The 19,827-nt window shown below is 40.3% G+C and overlaps 1 protein-coding gene across 2 annotated transcripts in view; it reads right to left on the bottom strand.

Annotated features, from left to right (window-relative positions):
• Window positions 1–964: 964 nt before the first annotated feature.
• Window positions 965–19,827, bottom strand: part of bicra (BRD4 interacting chromatin remodeling complex associated protein) — an 81,845-nt gene continuing 62,982 nt past the window's right edge. Inside the window, exons 10-15 of one of the 2 annotated variants that reach the window (XM_034168508.1) lie at window positions 3,651–3,815; window positions 3,511–3,560; window positions 3,270–3,418; window positions 3,069–3,163; window positions 2,866–2,968; window positions 965–2,779 (exon numbers count right to left, since the gene is read on the bottom strand). In XM_034168508.1, coding sequence (XP_034024399.1) covers window positions 1,002–2,779; window positions 2,866–2,968; window positions 3,069–3,163; window positions 3,270–3,418; window positions 3,511–3,560; window positions 3,651–3,815 — 2,340 coding nt within the window. In that variant the 3' untranslated portion in view covers window positions 965–1,001. Of the gene's footprint in view, window positions 2,780–2,865; window positions 2,972–3,068; window positions 3,164–3,269; window positions 3,419–3,510; window positions 3,561–3,650; window positions 3,816–19,827 lie in introns of both variants that reach the window. The other variant, XM_034168509.1, reaches the window with a different exon arrangement.

Below are 19,827 nucleotides of genomic sequence, written 5' to 3'. Positions count from 1 at the left end.
CACGTATATCAAGTTTGTTCAAGATTGACAAAAGATGGATCAAGAAGTTACTATGATGCTTCAAAACATGCCCCGATTTGCTATTTAGGATGAAACGGTATGAAACGGGAAGGAACGGTGCTCTGTGGATTAGGGGTATTAATGGTGTGTAAGGGGCGCTGAGTGAAACTGAGTGGTGAGTGTTTTGGTCATGTTTAAGACATTCCCCTCACCTTAGTGAGTGCCAGTAACCACGTAACGTGCTAGAGGCAGATAGTGGCGAGTTTGGTGGGGAGTGCTACACTTGCCACTAAATGCCACGCATGTGCCATCTGTAATGACAGGGGCTTTAAGCTACACTAAATTTTTCTTGTTTTGAAAAGTTGGACATACACGCTTTCAAAACAAAACAATGCCAAGGGACTGAGAACTAGGATTCAGGAGCTTCAATGATTTTGTTGTGGACGTCCCTTTAACACAGAAATTAGTCACTTCTACTTTCATATGGCACCATTATATTTTTGTATACCGAGTTGTACTTCCCTCTCCTCTGTCAGCTGAAAGTAACATGTTTTTGGAGCTTGACAACCATTTACAAGTTGATTTGCAATGGGTCACCATTTACACAAAAATGATTGAACGGCATATGAGAGGAATGTATAAATGCTGAATGAGAAAACAAAAGGTCAAATAAAAGTAGAGAGGCAACAAAGAAAACCACCTCTGATAATTTAAAGTTGTTGCTTTAGCCTGGCTGAGACAACACATGCAGACAGCAGGTGAGCGTGTATACCTGTTAACCACAGCAAGCGTGTGACAGTATTACCTCCACCTACATTCTCACTTATTCCACCACAGGAACAAGTCAGGCTGTAAATGACAAAGAAACATCTGGACAATTCAAATGGACAAAGCCAACACAGCTTAGCAGAGTTGTACAGTGATCCTGTTTCACAGTGCTCCCTGCCCCACATCAGCCGTTAAACCCCCGTGTGTCAGTCTGGCCTGGGGCTGAGGGGCTGTTATCTGCTTTGAGTCTGTGGCACCAGGCTGCCGTTGTGGCCACGGCCACCAACCTGAGGGCGTTGGGCCAATGAGGACGACGAGGGAGCAGCAGAGGAGGTGGAGGGTGGAACAGAGGATCTGTTGGACGAGATTGCCGAGCCCCCTGTGCGCTGGCTTTGGTGTTGTAGGGTCCTGCTGCTGCCCCCTTTATTATGGTGGGGGCGGACAGAGGGCTCCTGTTGCAGGTTGAGGATGCTGTCAATGGCACACTGCAGGTTCTCGCTCAGAGAGTCATCCGGAGGACTGCCACTAGAGAAGCTAGCATTATCCATGTCAGGGGAGTCTGACTTGCAGCGTTTGGCAGAAAGCAAAGAGTCTCTTATGAACGTGGACTCTGGAGAGGGAGGCCCAGGTGCGTGCTGGTCCATTCGAAATGTCCCACCTGCCCCTTGTCTCTTTTTTCCACTTGATCTCCGGTAGTTACCTACCTCTGTCTCTTGGTCTGCGTGGTCCTCCCCTCTATCTTTCGCCCCCTCCCTGTCTAGGAGCTGTGGGAGGTGATGCTGATGTGAGGTTTTGATGCCACGGTTAAAAACCTCTGCTTCTTGGTCTAGGCCCTGCATCGCACCACCTAAATGGTCCCCTTCATTACAAGACTCTGTCAGAGGGCAAGAGATCTCCCTGCCTCTTTTTTCAACCTTCATACTGGCAATCACAGTCCGATCTGAGGAGGGGGAGGAGGCCTCATGCCTGGGAGGTGACGGTGTGGCTCTGGGATAGGACAGGCTCTCGTCTCCTCCCCCTGGAACACCAGGTCGGATACGGGGACTAATGTTTTCCCGATAGGTTTTTCGAAGCGGGAGGCGACAGGTGGTCTGTGGGGGAGTAGGAGTGGATGCAAGACTGCGTTTGACTCCACCCACTTCGTGGTGCTCCAATGTCCCATTCATCTGCATGGAAGAGGAGGTGGATGATGACCATGTATGAGAAGAAGAGGTAGAGGATGACTGGGTGGATTTGTGGGGAGAAGTGCCTCTTAGTGGTGGGTTGGACTGAGTGGATGCTATTGTGACTGACGAGGAGGAAGCAACAGTGCATACTGGGGATTGAGTCCTGATGACAGAAGGGGGGCTTACTGGATCAGCCTTTGGGCATTGCAAAGCAACTTCTGACTGAGTGTGAGATTGGGACGTGGACTGGCTACTGGGCTGAGGTTGAGGTGCGTGTACTGGGTCTAAGGCTGTATTGTGGACCACCTTACTGAATCCTGTCTGATCCTGTTTGATTTTCAACTTCAAGCCAATTCGCCTACGAGCTTCATAAGTCTTGATAGGCGGTTTGCTGGTTCGCTGTGGGAGAGCATCGTCATCTTCAGCTGCTTGGGTGTTAGAAGAGAAGGTGGTGGATGAGTAAGATGTTGATGATGTTGGAGCACGGCTGAAGGAGGAGCTTTGGCTGGCGGGTTCAGCCACCAGTCTGCTTCCTGTAGCAGGAGCTGAAGGGCAGCTACTAGACCAGGACACAGAAGCTCCTCCTCCGCCTTGCTTTATGACCAGTTTGGTAGAGGGAAACGGGGTAGTAAATGCTCCAGTGGAAGGTACTGGATTTGCAGCAGGAGTTGGAGCGGAAGCTGGGGACAAACTTGGCGTAATATTAGGCACTGGAGTTGGAGCTGTTGGTGCTGGAGTAGCTGTTCCTACCCCATCACTCACTAAGGTGGGATCAAGAGAAGATGATTTCTGTTTGAATGAAGCCGCAACACTCTCCATCATGCGTGCATTGGCCATGAACTCCTCTGCAATGAAAGAGAAACATCACTGTCACACTGAGAACACACAACCACAACTTTCAACCTGTGAAGGTTTTCTGGATAGGGCATACCTGGTCGTTCCTTGGCCAAAATCTTGTCCTGACTCAATGCAACCTTTTCCTCCTGAATGAACATCCGATCGATCATCACCATCTCTGCCGAGGGGCCCAGTCTCTGCTCGGGTTGAAACACCACATAACATCAGTTCAAAATCAATTCAAGGGTAAGAGGAAGCCATCAAAAACAAAATGAAGATGCTGGTTCATAAAGTTACCTTTGACTCTGCAAAGAGCAGGTAGCGATATTTATCCAGCATAGCCTGCGTTCGTTTCAGCAGGTGGCAGGAGACCCTCTCAAATTCCTCATCCACTGGGGACAGAATAATGGCTCCAAATGTTAAAGTAGGTCAAGAAACTTGGATTATAGGTTTAAAAGGTTATATTTCAGATATGATGAAGGATAAGTTGCGTCTTACCTCTTTGATAGTCTTGAGAAGAGTTGGCAGTTCCCTGGTAGAGATGGTAAGGCAACAGTCTATGAAGCGTGTCCTCAAAGGAGTGGAAAGGAGCACTGTAGTTTGGATGGAGCACTGAACCCTGCTGTTTCCTTAGCTGTTCTAACATCCTAGTGATGTAGGTACAAAGACATACCATTTACAAAAATCCCATGAACAGAAATCTAAACCTACTAAACCAGCAACTGACTGTAACACTAACCTGGCTTCTTTACTGGGCTCTGCACTGAAAGGCATCTTTATCGTCGATGTCTATGATTTCAACAAGACACTGAAAATTAATGTACTGAAAACAGAAACGTCTACAGTTTTGTATGACATTACATGCATGTGGACACTGACCTGAGTTTGTAATGGAGCAGGGGGCTGTGCAGCAGGTACTGGAGTCAAACCAGATCCTAACACCTGTATCTGCACCCCACCCTTCCCCAGACCCATCCCTCCAACTGAGCTGATCACTCCTGATTTTGGCTGAACCTGCAGGGATATGAGACAGAAGGTCAGAGTCTGTGAAATAGAGCAACCTGAACAAGGTCACTTCACTGGCTGGTTCAAATCCCAGTTCATTCCTGTCAGGCACAGAAGAAAGGACTTGCATAAAGTTATAATTATAGAATGCCTTGAAATGTTCAACAAGTGGTTTGAGGATGTACATTTTCCACATCCGAAACATTGAAGTTTTTACGTTGCAATTTATGTAGTATTGCCAATGTTGCAGACCTCAGGGTTTTTGTTTTTGTTAAGCGGTACACAGTCCATGGTTCAGTAAGTATATTTTGTTTTGTCAGTGTCAAAGATTTTGCTACACCGCTAGAACAGAGAAATACAAGGTCTATTAGAAAAGTATACGACCTTATTATTTTTTTCTAAAACCATATGGATTTGAATCACGTGTGATTGCGTCAGACAAGCTTGAACCCTTGTGCGCATGCGTGAGTTTTTCCACGCCTGTCAGTTGCGTCATTCGCCTGTGAGCAAGCTTTGAGTGAGGAGTGGTCCAGCCCTCTCGTCGGATTTTCATTGTCAGGAAATGGCGGAATGATTTGGGCTTTTTTTCCATCAGAATTTTTTCAGAAACTGTTAGAGACTGGCAGCTGGAAACCATTAGAAAAATTGATCTGGCTTTCGGTGAAAATGTTATGGGCTTGGTAGAGAATAAGGAGTGTTACTGTCGCTTTAAGGATGGCACCCAGCGGCTGTGAGGCGCGCCGCGCTCCGAAGCTGCCATCGACAGGCTGAACGACCATTTCATTTCTAAACGGATGGCTGTCTGGATCCATGACCATCGTGTGCCATTTCTCTGGTTATCACAAGAGCTGGACATCAACCATTTTCCGGCAGATTTAACTTTTAACAAGAGATTTTGTCATGGAAAGCCGAGCGGAGGCTTCGCGCGTCACGATGGATTCGCTACTGGAGCGAGACAAAACCACCTCCGTTTTGGTCTCACAGGACGGCTTTGAGATGGCGTTCAGACAGCTGTCGGTGGTTTTTCCATCGAGTGATTATCCGAGAAATTGTGGATGTGCCTGGACATGCCAGAACATGTCCCGTGAGGCTTCATCATGGCGTTGCTGTGCGCCATGCGGCACCGCCGCGACGCGCAAAGCTTCCGCTGCTCTTTCCATGACAAAAACTCCTGTAACAGTGGAATGTGCCGTTCATTTCCAAACTGGACACTGTGTTTTATCCGGGACGTTGTCTAACGAGCACAGCAATTGTGAAAAGACATGGACATCAGCACTTTTTCGGCACATTGAGACAGACGTGCGGAGGAATTCCGTGCGTCGCGGCGGTGCCGCATGGCGCACAGCAACGCCGTGATGAAGCCTCACGGGACATGTTCTGGCATGTCCAGGCACATCCACAATTTCTCGGATAATCACTCGATGGAAAAACCACAGACAGCTGTCTGAACGCCATCTCAAAGCCGTCCTGTGAGACCAAAAAGGAGGTGGTTTTGTCTCGCTCCAGTAGCGAATCCATCATGACGCGCGAAGCCTCCGCTCGGCTTTCCATGACAAAATCTCTTGTTAAAAGTGAAATCTGACGGAAAATGGTTGATGTCCAGCTCTTGTGATAACCAGAGAAATGGCACACGGTCACGGATCCATACAGCCATCCGTTTAGAAATGAAATGGTCGTTCAGCCTGTCGATGGCTGCTTCGGAGCGCGGCGCGCCCCACAGCCGCTGGGGGCCGTCCTTAAAGCGACAGTAACACTCCTTATTCTCTACCAAGCCCGTAACATTTTCACCAAAAGCCAGATACATTTTTCTAATGGTTTCCAGCTGCCAGTCTCTAACAGTTTCTGAAAAAATTCTGATGGAAAAAAAGCCCAAATCATTCCGCCATTTCCTGACAATGAAAATCCGACGAGGGGGCTGGACCACTCCTCACTCAAAGCCTGCTCACAGGTGAATGACGCAACCGACAGGCGTGGAAAAACTCACGCATGCGCACGAGGGTTCAAGCTTGTCTGACGCAATCACACGTGATTCAAATCCATATGGTTTTTGGAAAAAAATAAGGTCGGATACTTTTCTAATAGACCTCGTACATAATAAAGATTTTTTTTATTATAACAATCCAACATGTGAAAAAAACCTCATGTTTTACTTTTGTAAAATGAAGACTCACTGACCGATCTGAATGAATGTCATGAAATATCATGGAACACCTACATCTAGTGATGGCCAGCCATCAGTACCTACACCACCTGATGGAGGAGATGGGCGACTCTGTTCATGTATACGTATTGGTGTTATGACGAAGAATGGTGGAGGAGATACATGCTGGATGCACCCATGAAGTCTCCAGAGTACACTCAAAGCTCGCATTCATTTACATATTTTATATTCATTCATTCAAAAGAAAAAACAGAAAAGCAGAAATAAAGCATCTCCATCACCAGAATGAAAAGGAGCAGAGAGAAGAACAAGTCTTATATTTTCTGCCCCTTTTTACAATACAATCTTTCAATATCCAGCGTCATTTTTCAACATTATTTAACAGATTGTATTTCTTTAACTTGTCACATACCACTGACTTATTTCATAATTATGACCATTATTAAATAGATTACATCTCTGGCAGGTTACATTTTTAAACTTAAAACATTTTATACATTATTAACAAATTACATTTTTTTTTTTTTTTTACTTCCTTACAGCCCACTAACTTATTTTATAGTTTCATACTTACTTAATACATCTAGTTTAATACGTTTTTTAAATCATTTAAGCAACCTTCATTCTTTAATTTCTTTGTTGAGATTGTTCCATAATTTTACACCATTTACTGCAATACTCCGTTCCTTTACTCTGGTTCTGTATCTTGGTTTTCTAAAGACTTCTATTCCTTTCAGTTTATAACTACTTACTCTTTTCTCAAACATAATTTGAATGTTTGTTGGTAAAGCATTTTTATTAGCTTGGTACATTGTTTGTAATATTTTCAAATCGACCAAATCACGAAATTTAAGTACCCTGTACTTAATGAACAATGGATTAGATGGATCTCTAAAACCACTGTTGCTAATCACCCTTAAAGCCCTTTTCTGCAGAATAAACAAAGGCTGTATATAAGTTGTATATGTTGATCCCCAGATTTCTACACAATAAGTTAAATATGGGAAAATCAATGAATTGTACAATGTTAATAAACCATAACTATTTAATGAATATTTTACTTTATGCAAAACAGCAATGGCTTTCGCTATTTTTCCTTTTATGTAATTTATGTGTGACTTCCATGTAAGATCTTCATCAATTATGACTCCTAAAAATTTCATTTCTTTTACCCTTTGTATATCCATTCCATCTATTTGTAATGACACGTTATTTTTTTTTGCTCTGTCATTAAACAATATGAAATTTGTCTTATTAATATTTAGTGACAGTCTGTTTATATCAAACCAATGCTTAACCTTTTCCAATTCTGTTTTTATCACTTGTGCTACTTCCTGTATATCTGATCCAGAGTAAAACAGCGTTGTATCATCAGCAAATAAAATGCTACCAAGCACATTAGATACATTCACAAAATCACTGATATACAAAATAAACAGTTTGGGTCCAAGTACTGATCCTTGTGGTACTCCATAAGCAATATTACACAATTCTGATTTGATATTATTTATCTGAACAAACTGTTTTCTGTTTTCCAAGTAGCTTTTTACCCACTGATGTGCAATACCTCTTATTCCATATTGTTGTAACTTGTGAAGCAATCTTGAGTGGTCAATAACATCAAAAGTTTTTTTCAAGTCAATAAAAATACTTACAAAATAATCCTTATTTTCTATTGTTGTTGATATTTTCTCTATTAATTCCATAATTGCCATAGCTGTCGAATGTTTTGTTCTGAATCCATACTGAGCATTATTTAAAATATGATGTTTCTCAGTGAATTTATCCAACCTTGTCACAAAAACTTTTTCCATAATTTTAGAAAACTGTGGAAGCAATGATACTGGCCTGTAATTAGAGAATTTATGTTTGTCTCCATTTTTATATAATGGGACTACCTTGGCAATTTTCATTTCATCTGGAAAAATCCCTGTTGACAGAGACAGATTGCAAATATAAGTAAATGGTTCAATAACAGTTTCTATTATACTTTTTACAGTCATCATGTCTAAATCTTCATGGTCAGTTGATCTTTTGCTTACACAGTTTTTTACAATATTTCTTATTTCATCTTTTTCCACATTGTCCAGGAAAATACTACTGACCGTATTTACAAGTGTATGTAATGTATCTTCTACTACTGGTTTATTTCCCACCAGACTTGATCCTACATTTGAAAAATAATCATTAAACCCATTTGCCACTTCTTTTATGTCATATATCTCTTTATTTTCTTTGACAAAGTAATTTGGAAAAGTTGCTTTCGCTCCATCACTTTCAATCACACTTTTTATAATTCCCCATGTTGCCCTCATATTATCTTTACTCTTATTTAATTGTTCACTATAATAATCTTTTTTTTGTTTCCTAATTATTGTCAATAGTTTACTTTTATATTTTTTGTATCTGTGTTCTGTTTCCTTTGTTTGCATTTTTAAAAAGCACCTGTATAAATAGTTTTTCTTTGCACAAGCATTTTTTATTCCCTTTGTCAGCCATGGTTTATTTACTCTTTTCTTACTAATTTCTATTAATTTACAGTTTTTATTATATGATTTCATCAATATTTTCATAAATGAGTTATATGCTACATTAACATCACTGACATAAACTTCTTCCCAATTTTGATTTTTAAGATCATATTTTAATGCCTCTAAGGCTTTTACTGACTTGTCTCTTTTAAAGTTTATAACAGTTTTTTTCTTGTACCTATTTTTATATTTAAATATTGAAAAGACTGGTAAATGATCACTAACATCTGTCATCAAGATCCCATTCCTGATAATTTCATCTGTTCTATTTGTAAATATATTGTCGATTACCGTTGCACTTTGCGATGTGATTCTGGTTGGTTTTGTTATCAAGTGGAATAACCCCAAACTATACACTGAATTCACAAAATCACTTATTCTTTGGCAACTGGAGCTCTCTATGTTAATGTTAAAGTCTCCACATATAAAAAGCGTTTTGTTTTTAATTTGATGGAATAACTATTATTCTATCTGTAAATTTCACAACACAAGTGTCTGGTGCTCTGTATACACAACTGATTAAAATATTTTTAGATGTTTCATGTACAAGTTCCACTGTTACAATTTCTATGATGTCATCCACAGTTGTCATTTCTTCTACAATTGTACATATCAGATCTGCCTTTATGTACAGAGCAACACCACCGCCCCTTTTATCTCTTCTGTTCACAAAATACAGCTCATATTCCTCTATTTGAACATCAGATGGGCTTACTGCCAAAATTTTATATTTGGGATAGCAGTCTGGTGACTGGTGCAAAAATTAAAGTTAACTTGACACAGGTTTGTTGGTACTAGTCTCTGTCAGGACGACAACATTTAGTGTGTTTCTTTTTGAAGTTGCAGTGGTTTATTGATTTATTATTATTTTTTTAAATATGGTTATTGACCCATTTCGAAAGACAGTCTTGTGTCAGGGAAATGTAAACCCTGGCAGACCTTGTCCACATGCAGACAGTCTGTTAAAAGGCACATAAACTAGTGTATGAGTTAGAATCTCCAATATTACACAAAGCCATAAGGGTGATTCTTTAACTATGGGCACTATTGGCCTTGTAAATGTAATTTCCACCACACCATTGCCTTACAATATAAAGCGCCTTGGGGCAACTGTTTGTTGTGATTTGGCACTATATACATGTGCTCTGATGTCACTATTTATCTCCATAGAAACTACCCAAACAATCTTTCATACAAACTGTTTAAAGGGACATTACAGTGTTGTGGTAGAAATTACGGCAATAGTGTGGGACAACTACATTTTGTTTAAAAAAATCACAACAGTTGTATGACACTGAATACCCCAATTATGTTTTGATTATTTTACTGATATTTTATTCAGAGATATTTTAAAACATTAGAAAAAACTTTTTTTTACCATTCATTTTTATCATTGAAGATCAAAAGTCTGGGTGTGGGACAAGCACAAAACGGCAATATTTGCATATAATGATGCTGAAAAAAGGTGAAAAAGTCATCATAGACTACTAGAACAAATTTCTTAACATACTTTCATTGTAAAGATAGTGTGAAATTTCCCCTTTTTTCCTGTTTTTCATACAATATGATCAAAGGACATAAGTGCCCGTAGTCTAAGAATCACCCATAAACATGTTTGTAGAGCGATCTTTGCCTCTGTACATTTCCACACATAATTACACATGCACTAAATTCAACCGCTGCCATATTTGTCTAGTTATAAATATACAAGTGAACAACTAACTTTATTTCTTTTACTTTTCAAAAATTATTAAAAAAGCTTGTAGCTCTGCCTGTAACGCAGCATGGCATTTGATGCCATCACACAATTGTTACCTCATGCTCCATCTAACTGGTCGCTAGTGCCCCAAGAAAGACCAGGAGCAGGTTTCCTAAAGTAGTCTTCCTGAAATCCACCACCACCTCGGGATCATCCACCACAGATTCTGCCACATCTTCAGTGCCTCGGACTGGACTACAAATTACAGCCAGCCAGGTGATGAGAGAGCTGGAGAGACTAAACCAGAGGAAAGCTGTTGGACCAGATGGCATCAGAAACCGTGTTCCAGCCAGCTCTGTGAAGTACTCCAGCATCTCTTTAACCTGAGCCTTCACCTTCAGAGTGTTCCAGAGCTGTGGAAAACATCCTGCCTGGTCCCAGTGCCTAAGAATGGTCATTCTGTGACTCCTAATGACTACAGGCCAATAGCACTGGCCTCTCACATTATGAAGGTGATGGAGAGACTGGTCTTGGCACACGTCAGATCACTGGTGTGCTCAACACAAGACCCCCTGCTGTTTGCATATCAGCCCCATCTAGGTGTGGATGATACCGTAATAATATAAATCAGGCTTTAGGATTTTAAGGTACCACTCTGCAGCGGACATAGAAAAAAGAGTGACTCAAGTAAATGTAATCCTTTTTAATGCATATAATGCTCGGCGCGTATTTAAGGCAGGCGTTTATTTTATTCAGACATTTTGATCTGGCAATTAAATAAGGCAGACCCCTATTCAAGGTCAGGCGTTTAATCAAGAAAATATGTAAGCCTAGGGATTCCCTACAGATCGCTTGGCGCCTCCTGACTAACTAATCCATTATGCACATATAACGGATTTAGTCTGTTTTATACATATAGCGGATTTAGAATATAACAGACAAAATTTGCTGGTCCACTCCACTGTATGTATCCACTGTATGTGTGTGTGTGTGTGTGTATATATATATGCCTCACATTCACCCCGATGTCAGGGTGCTGCCATACAAGGCGCTCACTACACACCGGGAGCAACAGGGGATTAAAGGCCTTGCCCAAGGGCCCTTAGTGATTTTCCAGTCAGGCGGGGATTTGAACCCATGATCTTCTGGACTCAAGCCCAACACCTTAACCACTAGACCATCAACCTGCGTGTCTTTGGATGTGGGAAGAAGCCGGAGTAACCGGAGGAAACCCACGCAAACACGGAAAGAACACGCAAACTCCACACAGAAAGGCCATAGGTGGGAATCGATCCCATGATACTTTAAGTACATCTTCATAAAAATATTTTTGTAGATTTACTTAACATTTCAATGCAGGACTTTTACTTTATACTGTTTTATTATCTTGGTACACACTCCTGTCCATTTGGTGGTGGTAATACACCAATTTTGCCAACCTTTATTAGTTACAAAAACACGACCACATGAACATCACGCTAACTTAGTAATGCTAACTTTTAACAGTCCTTTACTGTCATATACTATTCCTAATGATAAATGTGTGGACGAGTGGATAACTGCAATGGGTACTGTGAGATTTGTTAATGTTGCTTCAAACAATATTTTCAAAATGCCTTGATGTTAAATTTAGCAGCAACAAGAAATTCATAACAGCGTAAGGACTGTGGGATTTTTGAACCTGCCGAAAACTCCAGAACAATACACAAATGCCCCGATATTGGGTTGAAAGACTTTTATTTTACAGACACAAACAGTCCCGACCAGATTTATTGTTGAACTGGCTGCATTTCATGTCTGGTCATGTGTAATCAGTCAAATGAACAAAACAAAACTACAAAACTAGCCATGAAAAGAAAGGATCCATTACCACTAATGTGAAATTGTGCTGTATTTTGAACATTTTTCAAGTGGAAAACAATTTGTACATGGAGAATTGGCATCTAACTTCTAGAAAATTACATCGGCTCACTGTCCCTCCACAAAAAAAGGATATCTGTGAATATCTGGAATGCTTTCACCACTGCCTTTGACTAATTAAATGTTACAAAATGTAGCAAATTTGGTGCAACAAAGATCAATCTGTCCAAATTTTTCAGTGGTGTGTGCATATTTTGGAATACTTAAATTATAAATGATTAAATTAAATTATAATAATTACAATTGATAATAAATCTTCTGTCTGGTTTAATAAATGAAACACCTAATCATGAAATGAAATAATTACCAGCAGTAGTCAAATAGGTATGAGGTAGATAAAATAAAATCCAAACTCTTGTCATTGTTTTTGCTCACTTGGCAGCTTTCAGGCCCAAAAGTACTATGCAAAATAAACATGGAAAAGGTCTGGCTACTTTTTACTTTACGGCACAGCTTCTCCATAGGCTTGCTGTTGTTTTGTGGTGACAATCCTATTGGTAAGGAGGAAGAAATACCTTTACAGGGAGCAGAAACACCCCACAGAGCAGGGCACTGTAAACCTTTGTTTTCACGTCTCCTGTCATCAATGCACATTTGTATCATTTTTCTTCTCCTTTCTCTGTGAATCTTGGCTAAATCCACTGTTTCCGCATTGGATATATGGTGGATACCTGCTATCACCACTACGACACCTCTGATTTTGGGGATTAATAAATTTTGTCCCATTGTAAATCTCAGTTTCCCGTGAGGCTCCTCCGTCTTTCACATCATGCAATCTCCAGCTGATGGATTTTTTGTTGTCATTCTTCTCTCTGAAATATGGTAACAGACAAAAAGGGAATGACAAACATGTCAGATTTATTCTCTGTTGTTTTTAAACATGGAAAAATTGAAACAGTAAAATCCAATATTAAAATGTAAACGGTAATAACTTCTGTCACAAATCATGACAACAGTGGCAGTCATTCCTACTCCTTAAGACCCAAAATACTGATGATTACCCATCAGCCCCTGCTTCTCCCTCATATGAGCTTGGTGTGTGCTGTTGATAGGCTGAACACACTCAACTCGGCTACCACAGTACAGGTTGAAACAGACATTATGCTGTTTTCAGGATCCTGAAAATTACTTTTGTCCCACTAGGAGCACAATTTAAATGAAAATGACTCAATATTTTGTCAATGGACATTTCTGAAGCAGACAAATGCCAGAGAGACTTCTGTTTTCTGCCAAACACAAATTAGGCAAGGTGCTAACCTGGTGCTAAGTGGTAAACCTGCAGTTTGGAGGTTCAGCGTCTTGACATGTCAACAAATGCTGAAGTACCTAATTACACCTCCTCAGTACCAGCATAACATTTATGTGCACCACTATATTTAAATAACAAATTCTGGATAATTTTATTAAAAACATACTCAGTTGAGCTCATGTGGCTCGTACTGACACGCTCATTGTCATCCAGGACATGCAGCAGATATCTTTGTAAGCAGGAGGTTTGTTCACCACCAGACAGTAACATGCTGCACATTTACCTTGGTTCACATGAAAATTCAGTAAGGTACAGTAGTGTTCAGAATAATAGTAGTGCCATGTGACTAAAAAGATTAATCCAGGTCTTGAGTATATTTCTTATTGTTACATGGGAAACAAGGTACTAGTAGATTCAGTAGATTCTCACAAATCCAACAAGACCAAGCATTCATGATATGCACACTCTTAAGGCTATGAAATTGGGCTATTAGTAAAAAAAGTAGAAAAGGGGGTGTTCACAATAATAGTAGCATCTGCTGTTGACGCTACAAACTCAAAGCTATTATGTTCAAACTGCTTTTTTAGCAATCCTGTGAATCACTAAACTAGTATTTAGTTGTATAACCACAGTTTTTCATGATTTCTTCACATCTGTGAGGCATTAATTTTGTTGGTTTGGAACCAACATTTTGCTTGTTTACTAGTGTGCTTGGGGTCATTGTCTTGTTGAAACACCCATTTCAAGGGCATGTCCTCTTCAAGTATTCTGACATATCCAAACTGATCCATGATACCTGGTATGCGATATATAGGCCCAACACCATAGTAGGAGAAACATGCCCATATCATGATGCTTGCACCACCATGCTTCACTGTCTTCACTGTGAACTGTGGCTTGAATTCAGAGTTTGGGGGTCGTCTCACAAACTGTCTGTGGCCCTTGGACCCAAAAAGAACAATTTTACTCTCATCAGTCCACAAAATATTCTTCCATTTCTCTTTAGGCCAGTTGATGTGTTCTTTGGCAAATTGTAACCTCTTCTGCACGTCTTTTATTTAACAGAGGGACTTTGCGGGGGATTCTTGCAAATAAATTAGCTTCACACAGGCGTCTTCTAACTGTCACAGCACTTACAGGTAACTCCAGACTGTCTTTGATCATCCTGGAGCTGATCAATGGGTGAGCCTTTGCCATTCTGGTTATTCTTCTATCCATTTTGATGGTTGTTTCCCATTTTCCTTCCACGCGTCTTTTTTTTTTTTGTCCATTTTAAACCATTGGAGATCATTGTAGATGAACAGCCTATAATTTTTTGCACCTGCGTAGAGGTTTTCCCCTCTCCAATCAACTTTTTAATCAAACTACGCTGTTCTTCTGAACAATGTCTTGAACGTCCCATTTTCCTCAGGCTTTCAAAGAGAAAAGCATGTTCAACAGGTGCTGGCTTCATCCTTAAATAGGGGACACCTGATTCACACCTGTTTGATCCACAAAATTGACGAACTCACTGACTGAATGCCACACTACTATTATTGTGAACAACCCCTTTTCTATTTTTTGTTACTAATAACCCAATTTCATAGCCTTAAGAGTGTGCACATCATGAATGCTCGGTCTTGTTGGATTTGTGAGAATCTACTGAATCTACTGGTACCTTGTTTCCCATGTAACAATAAGAAATATACTCAAAACCTGGATTAATCTTTTTAGTCACATAGCACTGCTATTATTCTGAACACTACTGTATACCTTATATATTATATTCGAATTCTAAGGTGGAACTATGCTAGTATACTAAGGTATATTTAAATATCTAAAAAGGAAGAGTAAAACAGAAGAGTAGAAAAGAGTAGAGTACAGCCACTTAGGTGTCTGGTCTTGAGAACCAGGGATGGTAGGTTGAAAAGCTTTTTATCCCATGGGAAGTCTCCCTACCCACCCAAGCAGCTCAAGAAAAAAGGATATATATATATAATAATAAATAATAAGACACAAGAAAGATAGGACATCATATATATATATATATATATATATATATATATATATATATATATATATATATATATATATATATAGAAAACTTATATTTAAATATTAAGGGTAATAAACAACATATACAATAAATATGGTACTATATAATATACAGGACTATACACTCGCATCACTTGTTAGAAATGTGTTTATGTTCAACACTATAATTCTTAGCAGCGAATTCAGAGGCCTGCTCAATAGATTCAAAGGAACTTTTGAGCCTTGATCCCATGATGCTTCACAGCCAGTGTGCTACATTAGCTTTCCACAAAGCCCACACATGCTGGGGAATGAGCTGGGGGAGTGAAAGTATCTCATATTTAACAAGACCTTAAACACTTACAATCCTTCTTTCAGATGGGTAACCATAAGCCTGCTTTTATATGGGCTAAACATATCGTAAATACCATAAATGCAAGATGCCTATCGCAGGTAACAGTCTGTATCAAATTAAGGTAATGTGCAAGGTGCAGTTATCACTGAGTTTTGGAAGTACTCAAATAACATTGATAAAGCTTAAACTATTTGCTTGTTAACCTCAAAGCTATTGCAAGCTGCCGCACACTGTCTGTGCCTGCAGGTATTTAAGGTAGATTAGAAATAGAAAAAAGGGAAGGTAAAACCAACTGTAAAAGTTTTGCAACTGTAATCACAAGTAGTCACAAACTGCTGCACATTCAGCGATGAATACCTACATACTGCATCTATTTTGGTTCTGCATGTGACAGAACCATAACATTTAACATAGAAAAGGAAAGTAAATTTACAGGCTCAACATACCTGAAATGCAAATATTTTGTAAATACTTGTGGACCTTCATAACAACCACTGATAGAGAATGTGGTCAGAATAACTGTTCTCTGTGCAACCCTGGTTCCTTTTTTCCTCCAAAATGTCATGTTAAGAGGCATGCCACATGTTCTGGAACAGAACCACACAAACAAAAGCATCAACTAACACACACACACACACTAAAATGTAGCGTCCTCAAAATCCACTCAACAAAGTTACTTATTGTCATAAAAACTGTTAAAGCCATGAAGTTGCAATGTGCAGCAACTAATAAGGTTATCTCCTGAACCATTCACATGCTCCTAATTCCTGAGTGTCAGACACCAGTGCATTTGTGTTGGCGCTTGGTCAAACAGCAGATGTATAACATGTCAAGCTGATTTTAACTCTGCAAGACACTCATTTAGGGTTTCAATTCCTGCCCTTTACTTTTTCCAACAACAGTCATCATATCCTTCCGGTACCCACAAATCAGATGTGCAAAGTGTCGGGGGATCACCCAACTACACCCTTATGCTAAATATGAATGAAATTGGTCAACTGGTTCTTGAGACACAAGGATTAAAGATAAACAAAAGTTTCTGACTGAAATTTTTTTCATGGCCAAATCATAAGCTGTTTGCTATCTACCTTTTATTAGAAACCCTTTTGCAATCACATCCTCAGATTTAAGGTAAAACAAGGTGGAGAGAGCTTATGAAACAGCTAATTCTCCTGGTGAACAAGATTATATTTCACTCACTAACCATTGTTGCTCTTTTCTAATGCAGCATCATATTATAGAAAGCCTTTAACCTACACATTTAAATACTTCAGTATAAGCACATTTAAGGGGGACAGCTTTTCTAGTATTCACAGCACGTCACTATTTCCAAATTTTATGTTACAGTCTTATTCCAAAATGGATGAAATTCATTTTTTTCCTCAAAATTCTACACACAATATGCCATAATGACAATGTGATAGTTTTTTTTTTAGATTTTTGCAAATGTATTAATACTAGTAGTAGTTTTTTTTAAATACATTTGTAAAAATTAAAAAATACCCTCCCCCCCCCAACTTTTTCATGTTGTCATTATGGGGTGTTGTGAGTAAAATATCCATCCATCCATCCATCCATTTTCTTCCTCTTTATCCGGAGTTGGGTCGCGGGGGCAGCAGCTCAAGCAAAGCCGCCCAGACCTCCCAATCCACACATACCTCGCCCAGCTCCTCCGGGGGAACCCCTAGGTGTTCCCAAGCCAGCCGAGAGATGTAGTCCCTCCAGCGTGTCCTGGGTCTTCCCCGGGGCCTCCTCCCAATGGGACGTGCCCGGAACACCTATCCAGTGAGGTGTCCAGTTGGCATCCGGAAAAGATGCCCGAGCCACCTCAACTGACTCCTTTCAACGTGGAGGAGCAGCAGCTCGACTCTGAGCTCCTCCCGAGTGACCGAGCTCCTCACCCTATCTCTAAGGGAGCGCCCAGCCACCCTGCGGAGGAAACTCATCTCGGCCGCTTGTACTCGCGATCTTGTTCTTTCGGTCATGAGCCAAATCTCATGACCATAGGTGAGGATCGGAACGTAGATCGATCGGTAAATCGAGAGCTTTGCCCCCCTACTCAGCTCTCTCTTCACCATGACGGCCCGATACAGCGACCGCATCACTGCAGATGCTGCACCGATCCGTCTATCGATCTCACGCTCCATCCGCCCCTCACTCGTGAACAAGACCCCAAGATATTTAAACTCCTCCACTTGAGGCAAGGACACTCCACCGACCTGAAGAGGGCAAAGCACCTTTTTCCGGTCAAGAACCATGGCCTCGGATTTGGAGGTGCTGATTTTCATCCCGGACGCTTCACACTCGGCTGCAAACCGCCCCAGTGCATGCTGACGTTCCTGATTTATTTATTTATTTATTTATTTTTCCCCCGTTGTCAAATTAGGGAAAAAAAATTTTAATCCATTTTGGAAAGAGGCTGTAACAAAACAAAATATATGTGGAAAAAGTCAAGCTGTGAACACTTTCCAGATGCCCTGCACATCATTCAATATCAATTAAAATCTCAGTCCTGTAGCCAGGATTGGAGGAGGGTGGGGCTTTTTTGGTGAAAGTGGACCTTTGTCAGCAGAGGTTCTGAAAATTTTGGGTTTTTGATGTCCAGGGATGCATTCTGGAGAGTTTTTGATGACTCTTTTCTCAGCCCGACCCCTCATCCCCAATTTAATTGTATTGTTTAATATGTGTTATATTTGTACCTTCTATTGCATATTTTAACCTTTTCTTTGCCTTTAACCAAAATTGATATATCAACCTACATGTTTCAACCTACAAGAAATCATCACCATCCAGGAAGGAATCACGCTTCAAATGGTCAAAACTACTGTAACACGGCATGGTAAGATGACTTTTTGTTTTTAAGTTTTTTTGGTCAACCTCATGAACTCGCGGTTTCAGATAACTTATGGTCCGATTTTGTGGACCCCAACTTGCGCAAGTTAACGGGGACGGGGTTCACCTTTAGCTGTTTGGTAATGTATATGAACCACAAGATCCTGCTGCATAGTTTGGTCTGAAGTGGAGAAAGAGGAATGAGAGACTGAGATTCTGCTTCTCTCCAAAGCCCCAGCCTCCGACCATCAAAAATGAGCAACCCGGAAAAGGGAAAAGTTCCAGTTCCTTGAAAAGCTGCTTGAGGCTGGCTGCAAAAGCAAGTACATTGCCCTAGAAGCCTGTGTTAAACTGTCTAACTAACATCAGAGGCTGAACAACCTGGTAGAGGGTATCAGTAGCTTCATGACACTAGGTCCAATTAATCCACAGTTACTGAGGAAATTTTAATACCCACATCCAAGCCATTCCTCATGAAAACCACCACCTAGTCCTCAAAAAATATCCTTTAATAAAACACCTGAACCAAGCTTAGCCTGCTAACTTCAAATGAGCTGGGGGAGTGAAAGTATCTCATATTTAACAAGACCTTAAACACTTACAATCCTTCTTTCAGATGGGTAACCATAAGCCTGCTTTTATATGGGCTAAACATATCGTAAATACCATAAATGCAAGATGCCTATCGCAGGTAACAGTCTGTATCAAATTAAGGTAATGTGCAAGGTGCAGTTATCACTGAGTTTTGGAAGTACTCAAATAACATTGATAAAGCTTAAACTATTTGCTTGTTAACCTCAAAGCTATTGCAAGCTGCCGCACACTGTCTGTGCCTGCAGGTATTTAAGGTAGATTAGAAATAGAAAAAAAGGGAAGGTAAAACCAACTGTAAAAGTTTTGCAACTGTAATCACAAGTAGTCACAAACTGCTGCACATTCAGCGATGAATACCTACATACTGCATCTATTTTGGTTCTGCATGTGACAGAACCATAACATTTAACATAGAAAAGGAAAGTAAATTTACAGGCTCAACATACCTGAAATGCAAATATTTTGCAAATACTTGTGGACCTTCATAACAACCACTGATAGAGAATGTGGTCAGAAGAACTGTTCTCTGTGCAACCCTGGTTCCTTTTTTCCTCCAAAATGTCATTTTAAGAGGCATGCCACATGTTCTGGAACAGAACCACACAAACAAAAGCATCAACTAACACACACACACACACTAAAATGTAGCATCCTCAAAATCCACTCAACAAAGTTACTTATTGTCATAAAAACTGTT

Source organism: Thalassophryne amazonica, chromosome 4 (genome assembly GCF_902500255.1).
Source record: "Thalassophryne amazonica chromosome 4, fThaAma1.1, whole genome shotgun sequence".
Classification (NCBI taxonomy): Eukaryota; Metazoa; Chordata; class Actinopteri; order Batrachoidiformes; family Batrachoididae; genus Thalassophryne; species Thalassophryne amazonica.
The sequence above is the reverse complement of the archived record's forward strand: the minus strand, read 5'-3'. Positions and strand labels throughout refer to the sequence as shown.